The 26,020-nt window shown below is 41.2% G+C and overlaps 1 protein-coding gene across 1 annotated transcript in view; it reads left to right on the top strand.

The window, feature by feature from the left end:
• Positions 1–26,020, top strand: part of LOC101597659 (interleukin 18 receptor accessory protein) — a 34,552-nt gene that overhangs the window by 8,068 nt on the left and 464 nt on the right. The window contains exons 4-9 of the mRNA XM_004651692.3: positions 650–800; positions 4,898–4,963; positions 6,364–6,487; positions 10,715–10,866; positions 13,191–13,328; positions 24,798–24,971. Coding sequence (XP_004651749.3) covers positions 650–800; positions 4,898–4,963; positions 6,364–6,487; positions 10,715–10,866; positions 13,191–13,328; positions 24,798–24,971 — 805 coding nt within the window. The remainder of the gene's footprint in view (positions 1–649; positions 801–4,897; positions 4,964–6,363; positions 6,488–10,714; positions 10,867–13,190; positions 13,329–24,797; positions 24,972–26,020) is intronic.

Below are 26,020 nucleotides of genomic sequence, written 5' to 3'. Positions count from 1 at the left end.
ATATATAGTAGTCACTTGGCAGTATAAATTCTAAGTAAGAGCGAGACAGGTATAATTATATTTTAACTCTTATTTGACTTTGGGTTCACTAAAAATCAAATAATTATTTTTAAATCTGTAGTCAATCTTTATAATTTTTATTTACACTAGTTTATTTACTTAATATATTTAATTTAAAAATTATTCTTTTATTAGAATTAGATTTATATATTACTCTTACAGAAAATCTATGAAAGTTTATATAATATGCAAATATATAACATATGCAAACAGACATATAAGCATAAAATTATTTTGAAAATTCATTTGGGTATCATCCCTTAGAACACTATGAGCTTTCTAGAATGCTCTAAGGGGCCTGGGTTATGTCTTAGGAAACACTAAGTCAGTAGTTCTTTGTGGTCTGATTGGATTTGGCTTTCTCTTCTCTGCACATAATGTGCTATGTTAGAAAGGGCCTCTTGTTTCACATGAGAATCTCACAATATACTATTGAGCATAATGCCCTCATAGGTTTTTCAATTCTCTCATCTCAGACTGGCCAACTTCCTTGTGTTTTAAATTTTTGAAGCTTTCCACAGGTGCGATTACTTTTAAGAAAAATTCTCAAGTAACAGAAAAGTACTTATATTCCTTGTCTTTGAATTAGAATGGAAGACTTCTCCTTGAGGAAAAGAGCAATCCAATCAAAGTGGGTGAAATTTATGACTATCATCAGGGCACATATGTATGTGATTACAGCCAGTTAGACAATGGGAGTTCATGGATGGTCAGAGATGTTGTTCATGTGAAAACCATTGGTAAGTGAAACTTTTCTTTTGTCTCGTGATTTGAAATCTGAACTGAGAAACTAAAACTGACTTGCTTTGGTTAAGCATTTCTTTCTTTTCAGAGAAGAAAAAAGATAGTTATACACTTATTAAACTTGAGTGTTGGCAGGCACCAAGGTTCCCATCAATGCAGACAGTTCTAGATCCTGTTCACATGGTCACAAATTTGACTTTCTATTCATTTCCTCCTGGTTTATTTTTATAATAAATTTACATATGTTAGATAGTCCAAAATGTAAATATTAAGTGATATCTGTGTGTTTGTTTCACCACTATAGCATGAGTTAATGTTTCTCCACATATTGAAATCTTATCTTTTATAGCCTGAGGTGTATTCCTACCCTTTTCCTATGTGCAGTCACATTATATTTTCGATCATTGGCTTTTATAATGTTATGCTTTTAGTACATGTATATTTATCCATTGATCAAATATAATACTTTTCTGTTAGTTTATAATCCCTATAATGGTGACAAAATTATTATTATTCTCTAAAAATATTTAGCACTGTAAGATTTTTTTCATCAGTGTCAAGGTATGTTTCCCACATACTAATTTATATTCTTCCCTGACAAATATTAAAGTTAACTTTCTCATATTTATGACCCTCTTAAGATTTCTTCTGCAGCTGGTTTATTTGGCCCCAAGTTTTCCCTTGTACCATTCTTACTATATCTACAAATAACATCATAACTGGTAAAATCCCTTTATAAAAAGGCCTGTGAAAGCAAAGAATACTACTTATTTATGTTTTGTACCAAATAGCTACTGAGGGTTTGACTCAACTCTTAAAATCTTAATAAATTTTACTACCTCTTCTCTTACTGTAAGATATAAGCTATATGAAGTCTATGTTTCTTCTTCCTTTTACTTGTTTCTTTTATTGCCTATTGTTCTGAACATTCTTATGGATTATGGATTTTTATCATCATGGACTTTACAGTATTAATATGTCGCATATTTCCATTGGGCTATATTCTTATGTTCCCATTCCTCTAAGGGCTCTGCTCAGTGGGGTTATTGATATTCACTGTGAGGTAAGTCTCTTTTGGGAGGGGGTTAATGCCTCAGGATACCCCTTACCACCCAGTGGATCTTTCAGTTTTTCTGCCTCCTTTCCTGCAATGACAAACATAGATATTGGTGAGCAGGATTGGAGGTGGGGGCAAGAGTTCCAAAGTTGCTTTGGTCAGGCAGTCAGTTACTGATGGGGATAGCTAAGGAGTGGTAATGCAGATGGACAGGAGTGCATGGACTCCAGAAACATTTATGAGGTGCAGCTGAAAGAATTTGTGAGTAGGGATGGACAAGAGACAGGGATGTGATGCAAGGTACAAGTTGGGAGTTTCTGTCTTTTACTGCTACTGGGTCTAAGTGGCACAACAGCAGGATTGGCTGACATTATCAAAAGATGTCTCTGGGCTGGAGAGATGGCTTAGCAGTTAAGCGCTTGCCTGTGAAGCTAAGGACCCCAGTTCGAGGCTCGGTTCCCCAGGTCCCACGTTAGCCAGATGCACAAGGGGGCGCACGCGTCTGGAGTTCGTTTGCAGAGGCTGGAAGCCCTGGCGCGCCCATTCTCTCTCTCCCCCTCTATCTGTCTTTCTCTCTGTGTCTGTCGCTCTCAATAAAAAAAAAAAAAAAGATGTCTCAGCTTTCCCATCAATAGACTTGACAGAGGTAGTAAAAAGTGGCCAGCTCTGTAAGTCATCAGATTGTCACATTGTATTTTATATAACAGATAAAGGAAGAGGTAAAATGACAATGTTTTAGTTTTTTGAGGTAATAAATTTGTTCATGGTGACAGTATTTACTATGAATGATAGACAAGGAGAAGGAAGTCTGAGGAAAAAGAGTGTGAGTAAAGGACTACATACTAATTCAAAGGACTTTTCATCACCCAAGTCACAATCACAGTTTTGGGTCAATCAGTCCACAGAGGTGAGGGCCATAGATGTGTGAGAATGGCTAGGGTTTCATAATATCTAAAGCCAAGGAAGTGACTGAAATCACTTAGGAGAGAGGTGGCGGGGAAGCAAGAACTGAGCTCTGGAGTATTTCCAACACTTAAAGTAGTGACAGCCTCAGAGAAGACTGGGCAGAAATCTGACATAGGCAAAGTAGGTGTCAGTGGGAGGGCAGAAGAGGAAGTAGAATTGATGGTGCCCAGGAGAGATAACTCTGGGAGCAAGGTTTTGTTGAGAAGAGGCCGAGAGTGAGAACTTTCCTACCCAAGGAGAGAGAATGAATACTCTGAGGAGGCTGGGGGCAGAAGGAATGTTTGAAAGTGGCACAGGCGAAGGCACAGGCATGCAGGGGTGTAAGGGCAGAGGCTGACAGTGAGCAGGAGAATATAGGTTCAAAGTGTAAAAGAAGGGCTGGAGAGATTACTCAGTGGTAAAAGGAGCTTGCTTGCAAAGCCTGACTGCTCAGTACCCATGTGAACCCAGGTGTACAAAAGTGACAAATGTGTCTGGAATTCTTCTGCAGTGGCAAGAGGCCCTGACATGCCCATATTCATTCTCTTTGTCTCTCTCGTCTCTCTGCCTCTTTCAGTCTCTGTCTCTCTGACACCCTCTCTCAAATAAATGAGTAAAAGTACTTCTTAGAAAAGCCAAATAAAACAGGGTCTCAAATGGTTGTGGCCAACAATGTTCAGTGCTGCTGAAAGGTAAGTTAAGTTAAATTAAGTTAAGTTAAATTAAATTAAATTTAAAACACTTCAATGGTGTCCAGTGAATTTAGTCCAATAATGTCCTTAATCACTGAGGTCCAAATACTTTCAGTCCACAGATAAGGAAAGATGGAGATGAGAGAATGGAGAAGGTGAGCACTGTTCTCATGAGAATGTGGCTAGAGGGACGGAGAGTGAGCAAGAAAGCAGGAAAGAAGGAAGGGTTTTCTTTTCTCTTTTTCTTTTTCCAATGCACAGAAACTGAGAAAGGATAAATTCTGATGTAATGAAAGGGGATGTTAATGGCCCAAGAGGATGGCATAAATGAAGTATGTGAGGAGTAAAAGTTGATGTTGAAAGCAGAGACTATAACTTTTATCTGGAGATAAGACACCTTCAGGAGTAAGCCTAACAATTGAGGTGTACTTGAAACTTTGGGACAGAAAGCTGAAAGGTAAAATGATTAATCAAGGGCTGGAGTCTCCTTGATCCTGAAATAAATCATGAGTTTAAAATTAACCAGGGTCAGGCTGGAGAGATGGCTTGGTGGTTAAGCATTTGCCTGTGAAGCCTAAGGACCCAGATTCAAGGCTCAGTTCCCCAGGACCCACATTAGCCAGATGCACAAGGGGGCGCACGCCTCTGGAGTTCATTGGCAGTGGCTAGAAGCCCTGGCACGCCCATCCTCTCTCTCTCTGTCACTCTCAAATAAATAAGGGTGAACAAAAAAATTAAAAAAAAAAAAAACTAACCAGGGCGGACTCAGACCTGCTTGATATTCAGTTTCTCAGGTGGGGCCTCAAACCTCGCTTCAGGGTGACTCAGTTAGATTGCAGCACTAAACAGATTTCTAACACATGTGCCAAGGCTCAGGGAACATGGTGGAAGAAAGGGAGGAAAGACTACAAGAGGCACAAAGTGGGTATGATTACCCTGAGACAATGTTTTCCTCTCCCCCCAACACAGACTGAGGCTTTCAGGACCCCTCACTAAATACCAGTAACCCCTCTGAGAATGGCCCTCAGTGAAATAGGGGCAGGAAGATGAGATGTAAGAAAATAACCTTTTAAAAAATAAAATTTCATTTTTTTTTTAAAAGAAGACCTGTAGAAGACACAGATAAAGGCTCAAGTCTATAGTGGGCCATCAGGATTGGTGTGGAAGACAATTTACCAGGGGTGATAGAGGTATGTGAAGGGCTAAGTTTTACCTAGCACCAGTCATTTCTGAGGCAGGCTTTCCATGGAAAACTGAGTTCCTAGATTTCTGGGGAAAACTTGAAGAGGAAGCACCAATAACAGTTAAAACAAAATGTAGATCTTAAACTTTCAAACCTTCAGCAGTAAGGCCTTTGGATTTCTCAGTACAAATAGTGATATTTATTTTCCACTCCTAGTGCCTGACACTGAATCCAAACCAAACATTCTGGATCCCATCAAGGACACAATGGAAGTAGAGCTGGGTAAGCTGGGCCATGCAACCATTCCTCGAGGAAACTACATCTGGAAACAGGTCTAAGTGTGATGTAAGGAGAAGAAGGTTGGAGACTCAAGTAAAACAGAATTGGGTGTGAATTTGGACTCAGTTTTGATTAGCTTTGTGAACTGTTACTTAATTGTCCTAAGCCTCGGTTGCCTGTCAGCAATATAAAACTGACTATACAGAATTGCACTGAGAAGTGAGGTGTTATATATAAGTGGTTGGTGCAGTAGAGAAGATCAGTAGGTTTTGGATTCTTCACATGGAGAGGTGGAAAGATAGATAGATGATAAAGAGATAGATGATAGATAGAGGTTTGTTCCATTGGTTATGTCTATGAATTTACCTAGCATTAACCCTTATGAATATGATGTTTGGGATAACTTTAAGAAAATTATAATGTATTTCTACAGCCCCTGTTCAAATATATTCCAAAATGGCATCTTCTTTGGATAGAGAAGAAATTGGTTCCTTCTGGTTACCTTTGATTTTGTCATCTTCAGTTTATATTTATATATAGCCAAAGAGTAATTGTTATATTTAGAAACAAATGGTTTTTCTGTATAATGTGTTCCAGCTGTAATGCTAATGGGAGATTTATTATTGTAGGAAAAATGTGAGTATAATTATTGTGGCATAAGGTCACTGGATGGCAGTGGTGGCACATTCCAAGGATATAACTAGTAATGGCAATATGGAAACCACATGAAAGGATGAAAGAGGGAAGAAAAGAATAATTCAAAACATATAGTCAAGTGGCATATCATGCTACTGAATTTGAAAGTATTACTGGTGGCAAAACATTAATATCCAAAGATGAACTTTCAAATTGAGACCATATCCACTTTGGGATTAAATTAAAAATTTGAGGTAAAACATATTTATATATTCCTAATGGAAACAGTAGAACAGGGATAGTCCATCCATAATGCATTATTCAAAAAAAAAAAAACACAAAAAAGCAAAAACAGCCTAGAACCCAATTTATTTAAAATATCTATGATAGTAACCCAATGATGTTCAGTTGATATGTAAATATTGGTTAGTAAAGTGATCTTTCTTGATGTGTCTTCCTTTAACAGTGGTATTTAAGACTGGTCTGGTCACAATAAAATTCAACCTTTTCCTGGTATCTCTCTCAGTCAATGTAATGTTTATGTTGCTGTTCATGTTAAGAACACACAGTTACATGTTTGAGATGTAATAATTGCCCAGGAAGAACAGACACAGTGGGTGTTTTGTGATTTGTTGGGTCCTGTTAACATTTGGCTGTTCCTGGCACATCTCCTGATACCTGGTACGTCACGATGCAGTCCTTTGCTCATATCTCTCCCTTCATGGCAGTGTTCTTAATGCTTCTTTCCTATTTTTTTCTATTTTCAGGGAGGCCTTTCACTCTTCCTTGCAAAGTACAATTTGGCTTCCAACGGGACTTTAAGCCTGTGATCAGGTGGTATGTCAAAGATTCTACCCAGCAGTGGGAAGTCCCAATATTTGAGGAGAAAAGGTAATAATTTAAAAAAAAAAAAACTAGGAAAATTTAGTCTTTCCAACTCAAATTGGATGTTTTTACTTTTAGAATTTCTACAAACAAAATGCCTGGCATGGTGGTGCACATTTTTATTTCCCACACTTGGGAAGTAAATGTAGGAGGATTGCTTTGAATTCCAGGTCAGCCTGGGAACATGTGTGAATTCTAGGTCAGCCTGGATTAGAGTGAGATCCAATCTCAGTAAAATTAAAAAAAAAAGAAAGAAAAAAAAAAAAACAACACTGGTCTAAATGTGCTTGCCTGCCATGTCTAAAGACCTGAGTTTAAAATGTTCCTTGGTATCCATGTAAAGCCAGATGCACAAGGTAGTGCATGCTTCTGGAGTTTGTTTGCAGTGGCTAGAGGCCCTGGTTTGCTCATTCTCTCTCCCTCTCTCTTTCTCTTTTCAAATACATAAGTAAAATATTAAAAAAGAAATTGCTAAAAAAAATACACAAAGTTGGTGTTATTTAGTGGGATAACCACTGTCACAGACTAATGGTGAAAATAAGAATATAGAAATTCTGTTTATATCTACCTCATGTATATTTATAACAACCTGTCTATTATGCCTATCTACTCACATATATATTAATATAAAACCTGGAAGCTTTCAGTTTCTGATGGATTCATAGACTAAGCCAGCCCTGTACATAAACATTTCAGGCAATGACAGATCCAGGTGCCAGCTATCAGAGCCATCATAGCTTGTTTGAAATATATGTATGTATGTGCGTACAATGATGAGAACACCAAAGACTGTGTGAAAATTATTTTTCAAATTCTTATTGTTCTCTTGAAACAGAGTCTCAGGTATGCCAAACTGGTCTCAAACTCACTTTATAGAGACTGACCTTGAACTTCTGACCCACTACCATCCACTTTTCAAGTGCTGGGATCAAACTCAGGGCTTTGACCAAACTAGGCAAGAATTCTACCAACAAAGCTAAATCCCTAGCCACTTTTTGTTAAAGTTAACAATTGATTACATTTTTAAAAACTAGTATTCAGTGAATTAGGTATTGTTACGGTGTCTTCAATCAAAATGTTTGTTTCTCTTCCCTTACCCCATCCCCATTCCCCTGTGCTCTCCCCACTACCAACAGAGTCTTTCCCAAAGATGGGGAGAGGACAAAGGAAAACATGCAGTATTGCCAGCTCTTTAGTTAATTTTCTTGCTGCTGGAGTCATCCAGCATGCTACACACGTGCTCTACAACTAGGTCCCCAGTCACTAAAAGCTTTTGAAAGTTCAACTCATAGCAACAGTGTGATGTGGCTGCTTTGAAACCAAAGTGATCCATCAGACAGTCACCATGACGCACACTGCTTAAACAGAAGCAGCACATCTGATATTCCCCATCACTCAGTTTACACAGTACACCGAACACATTCAGTGCTGTGAGTTCTGGGACCCAAACTTTCAGAACACTAACAGCCTGAAAAGGATCCAGAAGAAATGGCACCATAATACAGGTTCTGACAAAAGAACTAGTTTGAAATAACAGGCAAGGAGCCTCAGAGGGAAGTAATCTGTCTTGAAATATTTGGGAACTGTTATATTTCTTCATAAATTAGACTCCATTATGTGTGTGAGAGAGAGAGCGAGAGAGAGGGAGAGAGAGAAAGACAGAGAGAGAGAGAGAGAGAGAGAGAGAGAGAGAGAGAGAGAGAGAGAGAAACAGAGGACAGCTTCAGGTTTTGATCTTCAGGTGCCATTTACCTGTTTTGAGATAGGGTCTTCCATTAATTTGGAACTCATCAAGTAGGCTAACTAAATTGGCTACCCAGTGAGAGCCAGGGACCTACCTGACTCCATTTCCTCATCAGTGAGATTACAGGCATGCAGCATGCCCATCTAGCTAGCTAGGTTTCTTTTTCCTTCCCTCCCTCCCTCCTTCCTTCCTTCCTTCCTTCCTTCCTTCCTTCCTTCCTTCCTTCCTTCCTTCCTTTTCTCCCCCTCTCTTTCTTTCTCTTTTGTAACATATGTTCTCAGTATTGAACTCAGGTTTATTGTTTGAGCCATCTCCACAGCCCTAGACTACGTTTATTGCTTTCTATGACTAGCATAAAGCACAATTTTATGGAGAACTTGGGTAGTTAAGAGCTAAACTCTGGGCTGGAGAGATGGATTAGCAGTTAAGTGCTTGCCTGTGAAGCCTAAGGACCCCAGTTCAAGGCTCCATTTCCCAGGACCCACATTAGCCAGATGCACAAGGGGCGCACATGTCTGGAGTTCGTTTGCAGTGGCTGGAAGCCCTGACGCACCCATTCTCCCTCTCTCTCTCTCTCTCTTTCTCTCTACCTTTTTCTGTCTGTAGCTCTCAAATAAATAAATAAAAATAACAAAAAATTAAAAATAAATAAAAAAGAGCTAAACTCTAAACATTCAAAGCCATAAAATGTTTAGAAAAGAAGATCTTTAGTCTCCAGTAGGGTTGAAGGGCTATTGTCTAATCACAGTGTAGTAGTTTGAATCAGATGTACCCCATCAATTCATGTGTTTTGAATGCTTAGACCCCAAGCATTCAAATTTGCAAAGTGGGTCTTTGTTGGAGGAGGTGTGTTGTTAGGGATGGGGTTAGGAGTATTAGAGCCAGCGCTCCCTTGTCAAAATCCAGCTTACTCTCTTGCTTCCATTGTCACCTCCTGTGCCAGAGGTGATGTCCAGCCTCTGTTCATGCCATGCTTTTTTCCTGCCACCATGAAGTTTCCTTTCAGGACTTAAGTCAGAATACATCCTTTCCTCCAATCAGCTATTTTTGGTTGGGTGTTTTGTCTCAATGATGTGAACTCAGACATGTCACTAGAGAATGCATCCTCCCATTTCTCTGACATCTAACTTAGAGTAGGAGTCTATATAAAATTCTTTCTTCTAATGTTTTAAAACATTTCAGTGCACAAAAGTAATAAATATAATACATTATATATAATATAGAATATATTCATATATATGTACACACCTATACACACACACACACAAACATATATATATATATATATATAACAAGGGACGATTTTGATAAGAACAATAAAGTTTAGTATGAAGTTATAAGGTTGGAGACGTCACTACGTGCCATCCAAAGCTGGTGTCACATTAGAGTTAACAGAAACAGTGTGGTTGAGAATACACTTTGCTGTCAACTGCCTGTAGGTTTTGTTTTTGTTTTTGTAAACTTGTTTTCAAAAAGGGACAAGGCAACTCATACTCCTTGCAAGGCTTTGTTTCCTCATCTACTTTCTCTGGATGGTAGTCTGCTCTGCAAATTCATTGTGTAGGACAGATGCAGTAAAGGGGCATGCTTATTGCAGTCTGTGGCAACAGGAAGCAATTCACTGAGTAAGAATTAGACTTTTAGGCTCTCTGCACTTCAGCCCATAGCATCACTCTCATGAAATTTATTTATTTATTTTATTTTTTTGTTTATTTTTATTTATTTACTTGAGAGTGACAGAGAGATAAAGACCCAAATAGAGAGAGAATGGGCGCACTAGGGCCTCCAGCCACTGCAAATGAACTCCAGATGCATGTGCCACCTTATGCATCCAGCTTACATGGGTCCTGGGGAATTGAGCCTTGAACTGGGATTCTTTGGCTTCATAGGCAAGCACTTAACCACTAAGACATATCTCTGCCCCCCCCCCATGGGATTTCTTAATGTGACAGAAGATTGAAGACAGGCAATTTTGGAGACTCTTAACTATGAATTAATGTGGATCCCAACTCTCTAGTCAAAGCAGTATGGCTTCACACCTACCACCTGGGACCACACATCCACCCTCTGTAACTTGTCTATGTCACTGAGTACATTAGGATGCTCATATCACAACTTTGGAGCGTTTGTGGATAGGGGGAGATTAGGGAGTCCAAAGTCTGGTCAGAAGAATGCCTGATATGTAATAAACCTCATTGCGAATTAGTCATTTTTAGTATTGTTATCAAGTTATCAATATAATTTGTTCCTAAGGGAAATTATTAAAGTCAGATGAAGGCAACAAGTAAATTATATATATAGTAAAAATGCTTAGCATAGTCAATAACTTTGAATGGGATATTAATCAAAAGTGAAATTTCCTAGTCCATCTCTATTCTTCTATCTTCTTATGTTATTGATTCCTATTGGCTATTTGTAAGTGCTCCAAACACTGCTGGTGAGAGTCAGTTTATGTTACTGAAAAGTGTCGAATTTTCACTTCTTTCTAGACTTAAATCCTCTTTCAAGGATGAAGTCATTGAACATACTATCTTCTTCAAAGAAGTCACTCAGCGAGATCTTGGCAGAAAGTTTGTTTGCTTTGCCCAGAATTCCATTGGGAACACAACATGGACTGTACAATTGAGAGAGAAAAAGGGAGGTAAGCCTAGAAGTTTTTCCACAAGTACTCACAACTGCTTTTGCTTAAGAGGGGAGGTATTTTCTGGAAGAAGAGTGATAATATTTACAATGAATATTTTCCAGAGACTAGACACAGTTTAAACACTTTACAGTGTCAACTCACTTAATTCTGTATTACTTACCCTCCTTATGTTGAGACACAAAATTCCTGACAAGGAGTGATTTAAGAAGGTAGTACTTATCTTCTCATTGCTGTGACAAAACACCTGAGAAGAAGCAGCTTATAGGTGGAAAGGATTTATTTTGGCTTACAGTTTGGAGGGGAGGTTTCATCATGGCAGGGAAAGTGTGGCACAAGCAGGAGGCTGGCTCCCATCATCACAGATCCATAGCAAGGAGGATATGCAAGAGAAAACAGATCATTTTGAATACCTAGTAGCGTGGACTAATAAATCTCAAGACCTGCCCCCAGTGATACACCTCCTCCAGCTAGGCTCCACCTCTCAAAGGTTGTACCAGCTGGGCACCTAGTAGGAGGCTTAGTTACAAATACTTGAGGACATGGAGGCCACTATACATTCAAAGAACCACAGAGAGGAGGGATTTATTTTGGCTGAAATTTTGAGGGAATACAGTCCCTCCTGGTGGGGGAGTCATGGCTGAGGAGCAGGAAGCAGCTGGCCACATTGTGCCAGCAGTCAGGAAGCCGAGTGTGATGAATGGTGGTACCCAGCTGGCTTTCTCTTTCTTCCTCTTGGACTCCAGCCCATGGAATGGTGCCACCCACAGTTAGAAGAGATCTACCCACCTTAATGAACATAATCTAGAAACTCCCTCACAGATAAGTACAGGATTTGTTTCCTAGGTGATTTTAGACCCTGTCAAGTTGACAATATTAACCACTACAAATATTTTGATCAAATCCACTCAAGGAGTAAACTGATCTAGATCTAGTTTACATAAATAAATATATATGCCTGATACAAAGTTATTCATTTGTTCACTTAAATTCTTTAGTCAGGCATTCACTCACTCATTTCTTCACTCAACTCACTTGTTCATTCAATAACTCACTCACTTACTCTTTCCATTTACTCATTTCCTCACTCATTCCACCAGTATCTGCAGGAAACCTTTCCCACATGTGGCAGCCATCATCAAGATCTAGCTCCCTTTGTTGTTTGTCTTTTCCTGGCTTCCAAAGAACATGATACATTCATAATCTGAGGAATGGAAAATGGAATAGCTATCTTGTCAGTGTTCAGAATTCTATCATAGATCATAGCCTTTTGAAAATATAGAGCGTTGGAGAGATGGCTCAGAGATGGCTCAGCAGTTAAGGCGTTTGCATGCAAACCCTAATGACCCGGGTTTTATTCTCCAGTACCCATGTAAAGCCAGACACACAAAGTGGTGCATGTGTCTGGTGTTTGTTTGCAGTGTCTGGAGACCCTGGAACACCCATTCTTTCTCTCTCTCTCCCTCTTCTCTGTATCTCTCTGCTTGTAAATAAATAAATAAATAAATGAATAAATTATAAAAGAAAATATGGAGTAGAATTTTCCACTAGGGGATAGATTTTAAATTCACTTAACAGAATGTCCAGAGATGAAGAAGTTGATATCACTTATTCATCCATTCATTTGGTTAAGACAACTATAACTCAAGCAAGATTGGATGTTTGTGAGGCATACCTAAGACAAAGTCCATTCTTGGCCTCCAGTGAATCCCCTTTATCAGTGACTTCTCTCTGTAGTCCCTTGTATAAAGAATCCTGAAAGGAATAGCAGATGGCTAAACAGCTTAAAGTGCTTGCTTGCAAATCCTTTCTGTCTACCCATATAAGTCAGATGCATAAAAAATGGCACTTACATCTAGTGTTTGTTTGCAGCAGCAAGAGGTCCTGGCATGCCCGTACATGGGCATATACATATACATGTGCATACATACCAATAATAAATAAACAAATAATTTTTTAGAAGAATCATGGATGGTATAAAGGGAAGCTGATATGATTCCTGGCCTCAATAAGTTTAGAATTTGGTAGAGTTGATAACATGAATATAATTTATAATAGACAATGATATTGGTACAAGTGGACTGCATACAAGTTTTTAGATGAAGAAATAAGTAAAATGGTTATGATAAACACCACAGTTTCCTTAATCAGAAATGCCCCACTCCTCTGGGTTGTCTACAGAAGAGCTCTGTCCAGACTTAAGAAGTTCCCTGACTTAAGAGATATATAGCCAATGTCAGTGAATTTGATGGCAAATCAAAGGCATTGAGCAGACTCCACACTGGCCTGTGTGTTGTTTGTTCATGGGCCCTTGTTTCTTTCAGTGGTGTTCACGTATATCCTGCTTGGCACTGTTGTGACACTGGTGGGCATGTTGGGGGCAGGCGCCATCCTCTATATGTACTGGATTGAAATTGTGCTGCTGTACCGAACCTACCATAATAAGGATGAGACTCTTACAGGTAAGACCACCCACCATGCTGCCCTCTGGCTTAGTACTAAAGTCAGATGGTGGACATGCCATTCCTTCTTATTGCACTGTTTCCTTAGAGTTATTTTAGGAAATGTTTAAGATGGTCTTATTAGTGGGGGAGGAACAGAATGCAAACAAAGAGCATCAGGGTGGTCCTTGATGGGTAAAGTCTTATCTCTAAGGTACTGAGACCTTTGAAAAAAATCTATTAATTAATTAATTTATGAGGAGAGAGAGAGAGACTAAGGATACATAGGGGCTATTGCTACTGCAAATGAACTTAAGATGCATGCACCAATTTTACATGCACCACTTTATGTGGCTATGAGAAAATTGAACCTGGGCCTTTAGGCTTTGCCAGCAAGCACATTTAATTGCTAAGTCATTTCCACAGCCCTCAAGTCCTTCTTCTAGCTTGGGTGGCTCCACACTGGAGACAATAGGAGAAATGATATCAGTCCATTTTATCTACCAGGACTCTTGTAGTTGCTGCCTGTGGGGTTTTATGGACTTGAAAATATTCTCTCTGCTAACCAGCTTAAGGTACTAGCAAATACATCAATCAAAAGGATATTGTATGATCTTTTTGATATTAAGCATGGAGAATGATGCCTTATCATATAAAAACAGTATGTGTCAACGAGGATTATATCTTGAGGACTCGAATGTATGAACATCTTGTATATTAACTGTGCAATGAGGGGCTCCTGGACAGTGAATGTATCTGCTTACCAGGAATCCTGTAGATGATGCCACCATGGGGAAGTTTAATATCATGCGAGTACCAGTATTACAAATGAAGATATAACAATGCAGTTAATGTTAATTATTTAGAAGAGCTCCATTTGTTTCTTCTGGTCATGGAATTCCCAGGTTATAATAAAGTATAATGAATGTGCCTATTGTTTGGGGAGTGTAGAATTCTTCTCCACTGTATTTCAGCATTAATTTCTTATGTCACTGGAAGGCTCCTCTAAACCTAAGGGGTGCCTACCCAGGAGGAGCTCAGAACACAGGGTAGAGGGCAAGTAAGATGTATGCTAGGATGTCACGTTACTCCTGAACACCAGACAACAAAAACACAAACACCCAGGACCAAAATAAAAGCAACAAAAGAAGAAATTCATAGGTTGCATCCTTTCTTTTTCTTTCTTTTTTTTTTTTTCCAGGAGAGTAAGAGGCATTTATTAACTTAGGTTTTTCTAAAACTTACATTTTCCACCCTCCACCCCATCCCCACTTTCCGTACCCTCCTCCAGCATATCCTTCTTTTTTTTAATTTAATTTATTAGTTTTCTTTTCAGTAAATACAGGCAGTTTGGTACCATTATTTAGGCTCATCTATGATCTACCCCTTCCCATTAGACCCTCCTTGTTAATGAAAATGGGTCGTGCATTGTGGAGTTAGCCCCCAGTTATTGGTATGATAAATGTCTCTACATATCATGACCCAACATGTGACTCTGACATTCTTTCCGCCCCCTCTTCCGCAATATTTCCCTGAGCCATGTTGGGATCATTTTTGGTCTGCTTCAGTGCTGAAGTGTTGGGGGTCTCTGAGGCTCTGGCTCTCTGATTTGGTAGGAGTTGATTTTTCTCTGCGTTGATCTCCTTCCCCTTTGTGCTGGTATCCGGTTCACAGGAAAACATCACCCTTGCTTATTTCGCCAGTTGTCCTTAGTTTCAGTTGGGCCCCTTTTGAGGTATGTTGGGGCAGCTCTCTTCTTAGGATCTGCATCAATCTGGAGAAGAGAAGCAGATTCTCCAATGGAGAGTAAGTTAGCACCTGGAAAATTGAGATAACACTTACTTTTTTGATAGACAGTATGGTAGGTGTAGGCCCTCTTATACCCCGTGATTGATGGTAGCTTGATATTGGAGAGTGGGCTTATGTTTGGGTATGGTTCTGACTTGTTTCCCAGCTCCAGCTATGGGTCTAGTACCACTGAGTGGATCAGTTAGCCAAATCAAGAGCAATTGATTCCTCACCATGGCTGTGTACCACTATTGCACTTGTGTGGGCATCACATCCAGTTATTTGTTGCTAATTAGGTTAAACAATGTGTTGCTTGGACAGATCTTGGTCATTTCCCCCAGTTGCCTACATAGTGCTTTCTGGCACTAGACACGCTGACTGTCTGGGGACTGACTCTCTCCTGGTTCCCAGCCATGTCATTCCATTTTACATGTCAGCTGCGTATGGAGTCTTCAGCAATAGGGTCTTACCACTGGCCTTTCGTGGGTCATCAAGTACTCTGACAGAAGTCTGTCATTGTTTTGGGAAACCTAGTAGGTTTCTCTGATCAAAAGTTCATTGTGGATGGTAGACCCAAGCTGGAAGTGGGAGTTACAGGTCAGTGTCCACCTAGAAATTGAGGAAAAAGATAACTAATATACAAGAGTTAGAGAGGAGAGAGATAGAGGGGAGAGGGGGAGAGGGAGGGAGGGAAGATGTAGGAGATTTAGGTCAGTTTTGATCCTACCCTCTCCAGTGTCTTGTGGTTCAGGTGTTTCCTGTAAGGGTCTAGTGAAGGTTCAGCCATTTGTTCTGTCTTTTAGGAAGTAGAATTTTATGGTACCATTGCCGTTTGGGTCCGGATTACTGTTTTCCACCCTTCGATTCCCTCCCCGCCCTCCCATCCATCTTATTGTCTAGTCCATGAGGTGCTTTCTGGGTATGTAAGGCATCTTGGGCAGATTCAGGTTAGGTGTTGCAGATGAATGAGACTATGTGTCGATTTTTTTTCTGTGATTGGGTAAGTTCACTGAGAATGATCTGTTCCAGGTTCAGCCATTTTTCCTCAAATTTCTTTATGTCATTTTTTTTTACTGCTGTATAGAATTCCATTGTGTAGATATACCACATCTTTGTTATCCATTCTTCTAATGATGGACATCTGGGTTGATTCTAGCTTTTAGCTATTATGAATTGAGCTGCTACAAACATGGTTGAGCATCTCTCTGGCTTTTGGTTTGAAGGTTTTAGGGTAGATGCCCAGTAATGGTATAACTGGTTCTGTTGGTATTTCTATAGCCAGCTTTTTTAGGAGTCTCCATATTGCTTTCCAAAGTGGTTGTACCATCCTGCATTCCCACCAACAGTGAATGAGTGTCCCTGCTTCTCCACATCCTCGCAGCATTTATTTTCATTTGACCTTTTGATGTTGGCTATCCTTATTGGGGTAAGGTGAAATCTCATAGTTGTTTTAATTTGCATTTCTCTGATGATTAGGGATGATGAGCATTTTCTTAGGTGTGTGTTTGCCATTTGTATCTCTTCCTCTGTGAATTGCCTGTTTAACTCTGTGCCCCATTTTGTGAGTGGGGTATTTGTCTACTTATTTTTTAGACTTTTGAGTTCTTTGTAAATTCTAGAGATAAGGCCTCTATAAGTTGCATATCCTGCAAATATTTTCTCCCATTCTGTGGGTATTCTATTGGCTTTGCTTATTATATGCTTGTCTGTAAAGAAACTCTTTTTTTTAAATTTTTTTTATTTATTTGAGAGTGACAGACACAGAGAGAAAGACAGATAGAGGGAGAGAGAGAATGGGCGCGCCAGGGCTTCCAGCCTCTGCAAACGAACTCCAGACGCGTGCGCCCCCTTGTGCATCTGGCTAACGTGGGACCTGGGGAATCGAGCCTCAAACCGGGGTCCTTAGGCTTCACGGGCAAGCGCTCAACCGCTAAGCCATCTCTCCACCCCAAGAAACTCTTCACCTTCATATGATCCCAATGGTTGAGTGACTGTTTAAGAACTTGAGCCACTGGGGTTTTATTCAGGAAGTCTTTTTCCATTCCTATATCATGGAAAGTACTTCCTAAATTTTCTTCCAGTAATTTTCGAGTTTCTGGTCTTATGTTGAGGTCTTTGATCCATTTGGATTTGAGTGTTGTGCATAGTGAAATGTGTGGATCAAGTTTTAGTTTCCTGCATGTGGTTATCCAGTTTGTCTAGCACCATTTGTTGAAGATGCTTTCTTTTTTCCAGTCTATATTGTTTGGGCCTTTGTCGAATATTAAGTAGCTATAGTTGCCTGGCCCAAAATCCAGGTCCTCAAGTCTATTCCATTGGTCTATACTCCTGTTTTTATGCAGTACCATGCTGTTTTTATTACTATGGCTTTGTAATATAGCTTTATATCAGGTATGGTGATGCCACCAGAGGTATTTCTTTTGTTGAGGATATGTTTGGATATGCGAGGCCTTCTGCCTTTCCATATGAAATTTGAGATCATTTTTTCTATCTCTGTGAAGAACACTGTAGGGATTTTAATTGGAATTGCGTTAAATCTATATATTGCCTTTGGTAGGATTGTCATTTTCACAATGTTAATTCTGCTTATCCAGGAGCATGGGAGGTCTTTCCATCTTTTCAAGTCCTCCTCAATTTCTTTTTTGAGAGTTTTAATATTTTCCTTATATAGATCTTTTACTTCCTTGGTTAACGTTATTCCCAGGTATTTTATTTTATTTTATTTTTTTTGTTGCTATTGAAAATGGGACTATGCCCCTTATTTCTTTTTCTGTGTCTTTGTCATTTGCATACAGAAATGCTACCAATTTTTGTGCATTGATTTTGTATCCTGCTACTTTGCTATAGGAGTTAATCACCTTCATGAGCTTTGGGATGGAGTCTCTCGGGTCTCTTACATATACAATCATGTCATCAGCGAATAGAGCTAACTTAACTTCTTCCTTTCCAAATTGTATCCCTTTTATTTCCTTCTCCTGCCTTATTGCTTGGGCTAGGGCTTCCAGAACTATATGGAAAAGCAGAGATGAGAGAGGACATCCCTGTCTTGTTCCTGATCTCAATGGGAATTCCTCCAGTCTCTCTCCATTAAGTATTATTTGGGCCTTTGGAGCTTTGTATATTGCCTTTATTATGGTAAGATGTGAACCGGCCATGCCGATTCTCTCCAATGTTTTGATCATGAAGTGATGTTGTGTCTTGTCAAAGGCCTTTTCTGCATCTATTGAAATGATCATGTGATTTTTATGTTTAAGCTTGTTTATGTGGTGTATTACATTGACAGATTTTTGTATGTTGAACCACCCTTGTGTTCCTGGGATAAATCCCACTTGGTCAAGGTGGATAATGCTTTTGATGTGTTGTTGGATTCGGTTTGTGAGTATTTTGTTGAGGATCTTTGCGTCTATGTTCATTAGGGAAATAGGCTGATAGTTTTCTTTTCTTGTGGCATCTCTGCCTGGTTTTGGGATTAGGGTGATACTAGCTTCATAGAAGTTGTTGGGTAGCTTTCCCTGTTCTTCAATTGTGTGGCACAGTTTTAGGAAGATTGGTTTGAGTTCTTCCATGAAGGTTTGATAAAATTCGGCTGGGAATCCATCTGGTCCTGGACTCTTCTTTTTTGGGAGGTTTTTTTTTTATTACTTTTTCAATCTCCATGAGTGTGATGGGTTCATTGAGGTGGTTGATCTGCTCTGAGTTTAGCTTTGGTAGATGATATGCATCCAGGAATTTATCCATCTCCTCCACATTTTCCAGTTTTGTGGAGTAGAGGTTTTTCAAATAAGTCCTGATGATTCTCCCAATTTCACTTATATTTGTTGTGATCTCTCCTTTTACATTTTGAATTTTGTTAATTTGGAGTCTCTCCTTTTTTTGCTTGATCAAATTGGCCAGAGGTTTGTCAATCTTGTTTATTTTTTCAAAGAACCAGCTCTTTGTTTTGCCAATTGCCTTAATTGTTTCCTTGGTTTCCAATTCATTAATTTCTGCTCTGATTTTAATTATTTCTTTCCTTCTGGAGCTGTTTGGGTTGGATTTTTCTTGTTTTTCCAATGCCTTTAGGTAGATGGTTAGGCTATTGATTTGGGATCTTTCTGTCTTTTTTATGAAGACATTGAGTGCTATGAATTTTCCCCTGAGGACTGCCTTCATTGTGTCCCATAAGTTTTGGTATGATGTGTTCTCATTGTCATTCAATTCCAGGAATTTTGCAATTTCATTTTTTATTTCATCCACTATCCATTTATTGTTTAAGAGTGTGCTATTCTGTTTCCAGTTGCAGTTGGCATTCTTGTTGGTTTTTTTGTTGTTGATTTCTAGGAATATAGCATTATGATCTGATATCATCGAGGAAATTATATCGATTTTCCTAAATATATGGAGGCTGTCTTTGTGACCCAGTATATGGTCTATTTTAGAGAATGTCCCATGGGCTGCTGAGAAGAATGTGTAGTCTGTGGATTTGGGATGGAACGTTCTGTAGATGTCTGTTAGGTCTAAGTGCTCTACGGTTTTGTTGAGCTCTCTTACTTCCCTGTTGAGCTTCTGTTTGGATGATCTGTCTATTACTGATAATGGTGTGTTGAAGTCCCCAGCTATGATGGTCTTGGTGGTATTTCTGTTTTATTGTCAAGTAGGTTTTGTTTTATGAACTGTGGTGCCCCTGTGTTTGGTGCATACAGATTTATGATTGTAATATCCTCTTGATGGATTGTTCGTTTTATAAGTAGGAAGTAGCCTTCTTTGTCTTTTTTGATTTTTTTGGTTTGAAGTCAACTTTATCTGATATTAATATAGCTACACCTGCTTGTTTCTTATTCTCATTTGCCTGGAATATTGTTTTCCACCCTTTCACCCTGAGGAGGTTTCTGTCTTTAGTGGTAAGGTGGGTTTCTTGAAGGCAGGAGATTGAGGGGTCTAATTTTTTGATCCACCCTGTTAGCCTGTGTCTCTTGATGGGTGAATTAAGGCCATTAATGTTTAGGGTGATGACTGTGAGATTTGATTTGATCCCTGTCATGTTGTGGTGGTAGAGGTGTGTTGGCATTTCCATGGAATTTATTTATTTATTTTTTTCTATCTACTCTGGGTTTGGTTGCTGTGATCTGCTTCTTGTAGGCATTTCTGTTTGGTTATTTGTTTCTTCTCTGTGGAGAATTTCCTGGAGTACTTTCTGTAGGTTTGGTTTGGTGTTCATATAATTGTAAAGCTTAGTTTTGTATTGGAAAGTTTTCCTTTCACCATCTATTATAAGGGAGACTTTTGCCAGGTAGACTAGTTTGGGTTGGAAGCCATAGTTTCTTAAGAGTTTGGACAGTTTCATTCCATGCCCTTCTAGATTTCAGGGTTTCCATTGAGAAGTCTGAAGTAATTCTGATGGAGTTTCCTTTGAAAGTGGTGTGCTGTTTTTCCCTAGCTGCTTTTAGGATTTTTTCCTTGGTGTCAATGTTTAGAGTCTTAATGATAATATGTCTTGGGGAGTTTCTCATTTGGTCTAGTCGGTTAGGAGTTCTGTTTGCTTCTTGAATCTTGATGGGCCTTTCTTTTAAGAGACGGGGGAAGTTTTCTTCAATTATTGTGTTAAATAAGTTCTCCATGCCTTTGGTCTGAAATTCTTCTCCTTCTGGTATTCCAATGATTCTGATATTTGGACGTTTAAGTGTATCCCACAATTCTCTCATGTTCTGTTCACAGGAACTTTTGAACTTACTGAAATTTTTTGGACTCTCGAACTGTTTCTTCCATCCTGTCTTCCAGATCAGAATTTCTATCTTCCACTTTGCTAACTCTATTCTTGAGAGCCTCTAGTGAGTTTTGGACTTGTTCAATTAAGTTTGCATTTTCTGCTACTTTCCTATGTATCACTTCCATCGCTTTGTCCAGCTCCCTTTTTGTCTCATTTTCTGATTTTCTTGATGATTCTTAGAAATCATCCTTGTATTTCTTTATATTTTCATTTAGTGTGGCCAGCTGATTTTTAAGGTCCTCTTTTTTTTAACTCCCCCTCAACTCTCTTAGCTCTCTTTGAATTCCTTCCAGTGTCTTATCATATTGCTCTAGCTTAGTGATGGTAGCATCCATACGATTATCTATCCTTTGTAGCTTTCCTGTCAGTTCTAGCAATAGTTTGGTCAGGGTTGCATTGTTCATTGCTTCCACTTGATGTTCTGATCCTAAACACTCTTCTATGTTTTGGTTGTGATGCTTGTTGGACTGGGTGATCTGTCTGGATTTTCTTCCATTTTATTTTTCGTGTTATTTCTTTTGCGCTGTGGTCTACCCATGTCAGTGTATGGGCAGGTAGGTGGGTGGAGCAGCCTGGGATCTAGCTTAATGCGAATCCAAGGCAGCCTGGGGCAGTTGCAAGTAGCCTGGGTTTTTGCTCACTCTTGCCAAAGCCGCCAATCTATATCCTGACAGGGGCGCCAAAGTTGCCTGAATTCTCACCCAGTAATGCACCTAAGCTGCCTGTCTTTGAGCTTGAAAGGGGACTGAGGTAGCAAGCCCTGAAGATGCCTAGATTCTGGCTGGGTACACTGGGGTCTGTAAACAGTCTGTGCTCTTCCGCCTCAGGGGAGTGGGGGATGGGTGGCGATGTACAGGTATGGGATGGCACCTGCGCTGGCGCTAGTGACTCAGTGTGGACTTATGTGGCTCTTGCTGTGGGACTGGGCCTGCTGCATGTGCAATTGTAGTGCAGAGGAAGATGATGTGGGTACGGAATCAGGACACAGCAGAAGCTGACCCGCGGCAAGTGATGTGAGCACAGCAGCAGGGGATCTGGCAGCCACCTATTCACGGCAGGGGTGGCCCCCACAGGCCTGCAAACTGAGCACCACGTGGCTGGTCTACTCACAGGATCAGAGAACAAGGGCGAGGTACGAGGTCTCAGCTTCAGTGCAGCAGGCTGGCAGGCGTGACTGGTGGGTGCCCGATCAGGGCACAGCCACACAGGATGTGCAGAGGGTGCCTGGGCGGGTGGGCTGATGGGGGGGCACGGGGTGAGAAGGGGTGTATGGAGCGAGTGGGGCATGCAGCGGGGGGGGGGTGCGGGGCACCAGGCAATCAGGGCGGGGCGTGTGGTAGATGGCAGGGCTCAGGGGGTGCAGGGTGGGGTGCCCTGGAGGGGTGGGGGGCGTGGGGTGCTCTGGTCAGTCTGGGGGGGCGAGGGGCACACTGTGGGCACAGGGAGGGCCCGCGTGTTGGGGGTGTGCGGGGAGCGGTGGGGGGTGTGGGGGGTGCGGGGGTGTGGCTTGTGGGAGCACGGGACACGTGGGACGCAGGAGGCACAGGACACGTGGGACGCAGCGGTGCATGGGGGGCTAGTGGCACGGGGTGCGCGGGGGGGGGGGCGGGGGCGCGGGGCACACCGGGGTGCGGGAGGCCATGGGACACCGCGGGGTGCTCTGGACATGCTGGGGGGGCCTGGGGCGTGCGGGGGGGGGTCGCGGGTGTCGCGTGAGGGGGGCGGGGCATTATGAAGCATGCTGGGGCGCAGGACAAGCAGGGGGGCGGGGCGCTGGGGGAGTGTGAGGTGCGCGGGGGTGTGGCTCGTGGGTTGCGGAGTGCAGGGGGGGGTCGCAGGGGGCACGGGGCACGCCTGGGCACGCAGGGGCGCGCTAACGAGGGGCGTGCAGTGTGGGGGGTTGGGAGGCCCCGGGGCGGGGTGCGGGGGGGGGGCACTGCGGGGCGCACCGGTTTCGGGGCTCACTGGATGCCCTGGGGCGCATGGGGGGGGGGCCGGCGCGCTTGGGGGCGGTGGCTAGGAGCAGGGTGCGGGGCGCGCGGGGGGTCTCGGGACGCGCGCGGGGGGGGGCGCGGGGGTGCAGGGCTCGCCTGCGCGCCTGGGGTGCAGGACGCCCGGGGTGCGCCTGCTGTGTGTGGATAGGGAGCATGGGGCCCGTGGGGGGGGAGGGGCGCACTGGGCGGGATGGGGGGGCGTGCGGGGCCACCGGGGCGCGTAGGGCTTGGTGTGCGCGGGCCGCCGGGGCTCTGGGCAGTGCCTGATGCGGTGGGTCGCTGCCGGCGTGGCGTGGGTCGCGGGGGTGTGTGCTTCCCTCTTGTACCCCAATCTGTGCCCTCCCTCTTGCAAAAAGTTTCTAATTTCCCTTGAATACTTGCCTTTTTTTTCCTTGTTGTCTGTAGTGCAGCTTGGCGGTCGCCATCTTCGGCATATCTGGTTGCATCCTTTCTTAACCAATTATTGACAATTTATGGCAGAAATTCTTAAGTCTAAAGTGCCTTTAATATATTTAAAAGGGAATTAGCTGTTTCAAATGGAGCAAATTATCTAATAAATCCTTTCCCTAAGAGAATATATACATCTTTCATTAAAGTGTTATTTACCTTAAGATTTTAGTGTTTGTGCAGCTGGGTGTATTGATAAGGAAATAATTAAAATCATAAAATCATTGTTTCTCTTTACTGTGCAAATACATCATCAGATGTGGCCAGGTCAAAATCAGGTTTCCAAACATAGTGATATTGCGCCCTCTGCTGGTTTTCCTGGTGTTCATAAGTAAAATGAAAGCGTAACTTATTAGGACTATCCAAAATTTGTTTAGAAAGAAATATAACGTTAACAGTGGAGGACCTAAAGAAGTTGTCTAACACTATGTAATTTTATTACTAAAGAATTTTAGTTTCAAGATTATATAAAAATCTTGGAGCTTTAAAGGATATTGAAGAAAGGCAAAAATAATGTAATGGTGTGTTACATATTAAATTGGCTAGCCTAATAATACTGTATATATCATGTTTAATTATATGTTCATATATAAATGTATGGCTTAGAATAGTGTGCCTATAGTTATGGTAAACAAAACAAATTAACACTAAACCAAAAATAAAATTAAGAGACACGAGAAAGACCAGATGTATGAGTCTGCTACCGATGTTTTCCACTGAGCTTTTTAAGTCAGTAGGAGTATATTCTACAATAATGATAAAAAAGTAGTAACCTAGCTGTATACTATCATGTTCTGTCCATGGTTGTTCTGCTGTATTTATCAATGCCTAGTGACACAGTGGATTTGGTTACACCAGCATCAACACAAACAGGAGGAAGGGATTTCACTAAGATGTTGTGATGGATACAACATTATTAGCTGAGAGGAATTTTCAGCTCTATTATTACCTTTTGAGACCACCTTTACACATGAGGCCCATCGTTGACAAACACTTTAGGACTGTCATGACACAGGCAGTCAAGCCTTGACCAAAATGTCCTTTTGTGGTGCACAGCTGTGTGTGCTGTCACCTCTTTGATGGGATGGATTAATGTACTGTACTGGGTCTCGGCAGTTCCTTGCTTACTGGGCTTTATCATGCTTTGATGGAGCAGACTCCTCTTTGATGTATAACTAATGAGACAGAAACATTGCAGACGCACAGAAGGCTCAGAAGGCCTCCAGAGTACATGAAATTTAATCATAGGCAGGCTCCAGCTGTTTGATCTAACCCCAGTGAAAATGTTTCTTAAACTAAAATTTGATTTTGGATGGACAATCAAAAATTCTCACTCCCGTGATTTTAAAAGTGGATGCAGCTGATGTTTTTGTTTTTAATTCATTTTGTAAAAGGTTTCCAGGCCTTATTTAATATCTATTTAGGCATATGCTTCAAGCATCTGTATACATCATGATAATAAAAAGACAATAAAAGAAATAAAACCAAATTATGTATATCATTCCTGTTCTTCAGATAAAAAGGAATTTGATGCTTTCATATCCTATGCAAAATGGAGCTCTTTTGGGAATGAGGCCATTTCATTCCTGAGTGAGGAATACTTGGCTCTGAATTTGTTTCCTGAAATTCTGGAAAACAAATATGGATATACCTTGTGTTTGCTTGAAAGAGATGTGGTCCCTGGAGGAGGTAAGTCTCACCTGCTTGACAAAGATAAGATGGTTGAACATGAATGGCATTCTACTGCAACTTGTAATTCTTTTCTCTCATTCTTCCTGTTGGAATATGCATCTTCCAGGAGGTTTCATAAGATTAGATCATCTTAGGCAATGACACAGTAAAATATGTTCCAGAGATATGCTCTACTATCCAAAAAATCCATTTTAAGAAACAAAATATAAGAAGACCTTTGGGTGGCCATCCAGAACAAACATACTTTCCCTGGTTCCTCCCTGGGAGCCACTGTCTGTCATCTCAAACAGGTGGCCCTTCTGGCTTCCACAAATCTGCTCTTCAAACCCTTGGCCCTGGGTACTTGGAGCCACTTATACAGTATCCAGACCTGACTGGCCTGATGACCTCCTCTGGCTCACACACCTCCACCAGGAGCTTGGGATATCCCATGACCTCTGGTCATCCAGATTGCCTAGTTCCCATGAACTTGGATCCCACAGGAAAGGTGGTTTAGGGAGGCAGAACACAAAGGGAGAAATATGACGCTGAGAGCCACTGGATACTAGAGTATATATTCCATAGTCTAGGGATGTGACATAGTAAAAGTGGCAAAGTGCTGTAGTCAGCTTCACATTGCTTGGACGAACATCCAAAACAGACACAGTTACACAGTTTATAGGAGGGAGGGTTTTTTTCAGCTTACAGATCCAAGGGGAAGTTCCATCCATGGTGGAAGAAGCTGGCTCCCATGCATAAAACCAAGCACAGAGAGACACCACGAAACAGCCAGCACCACAAGAAAGTACAATGCTGGCAGCAAAAGAGCAGAGGACCTGGCAGAGCTCAGATTTTTCTCTTAAAACTTTGGCCTGGAAATCAGATCCACCCCCAGTTACACCACAGGACTGGACCCTATGATCCACCCCCAATGACACCTCCTTCAGCCAGGCAGGTGGAGACAAGCTTGAATAAAACATATCAGTCTATTGGGGAACAGACATTCAACCTACCACACAGAGCAATTAGGTCTCCTTTCCTCTTTACCTAATAATGTCTCTTAGAAG

The sequence above is a fragment of the Jaculus jaculus genome, chromosome 4, assembly GCF_020740685.1.
Source record: "Jaculus jaculus isolate mJacJac1 chromosome 4, mJacJac1.mat.Y.cur, whole genome shotgun sequence".
Taxonomy (NCBI): Eukaryota; Metazoa; Chordata; class Mammalia; order Rodentia; family Dipodidae; genus Jaculus; species Jaculus jaculus.
The sequence above is the reverse complement of the archived record's forward strand: the minus strand, read 5'-3'. Positions and strand labels throughout refer to the sequence as shown.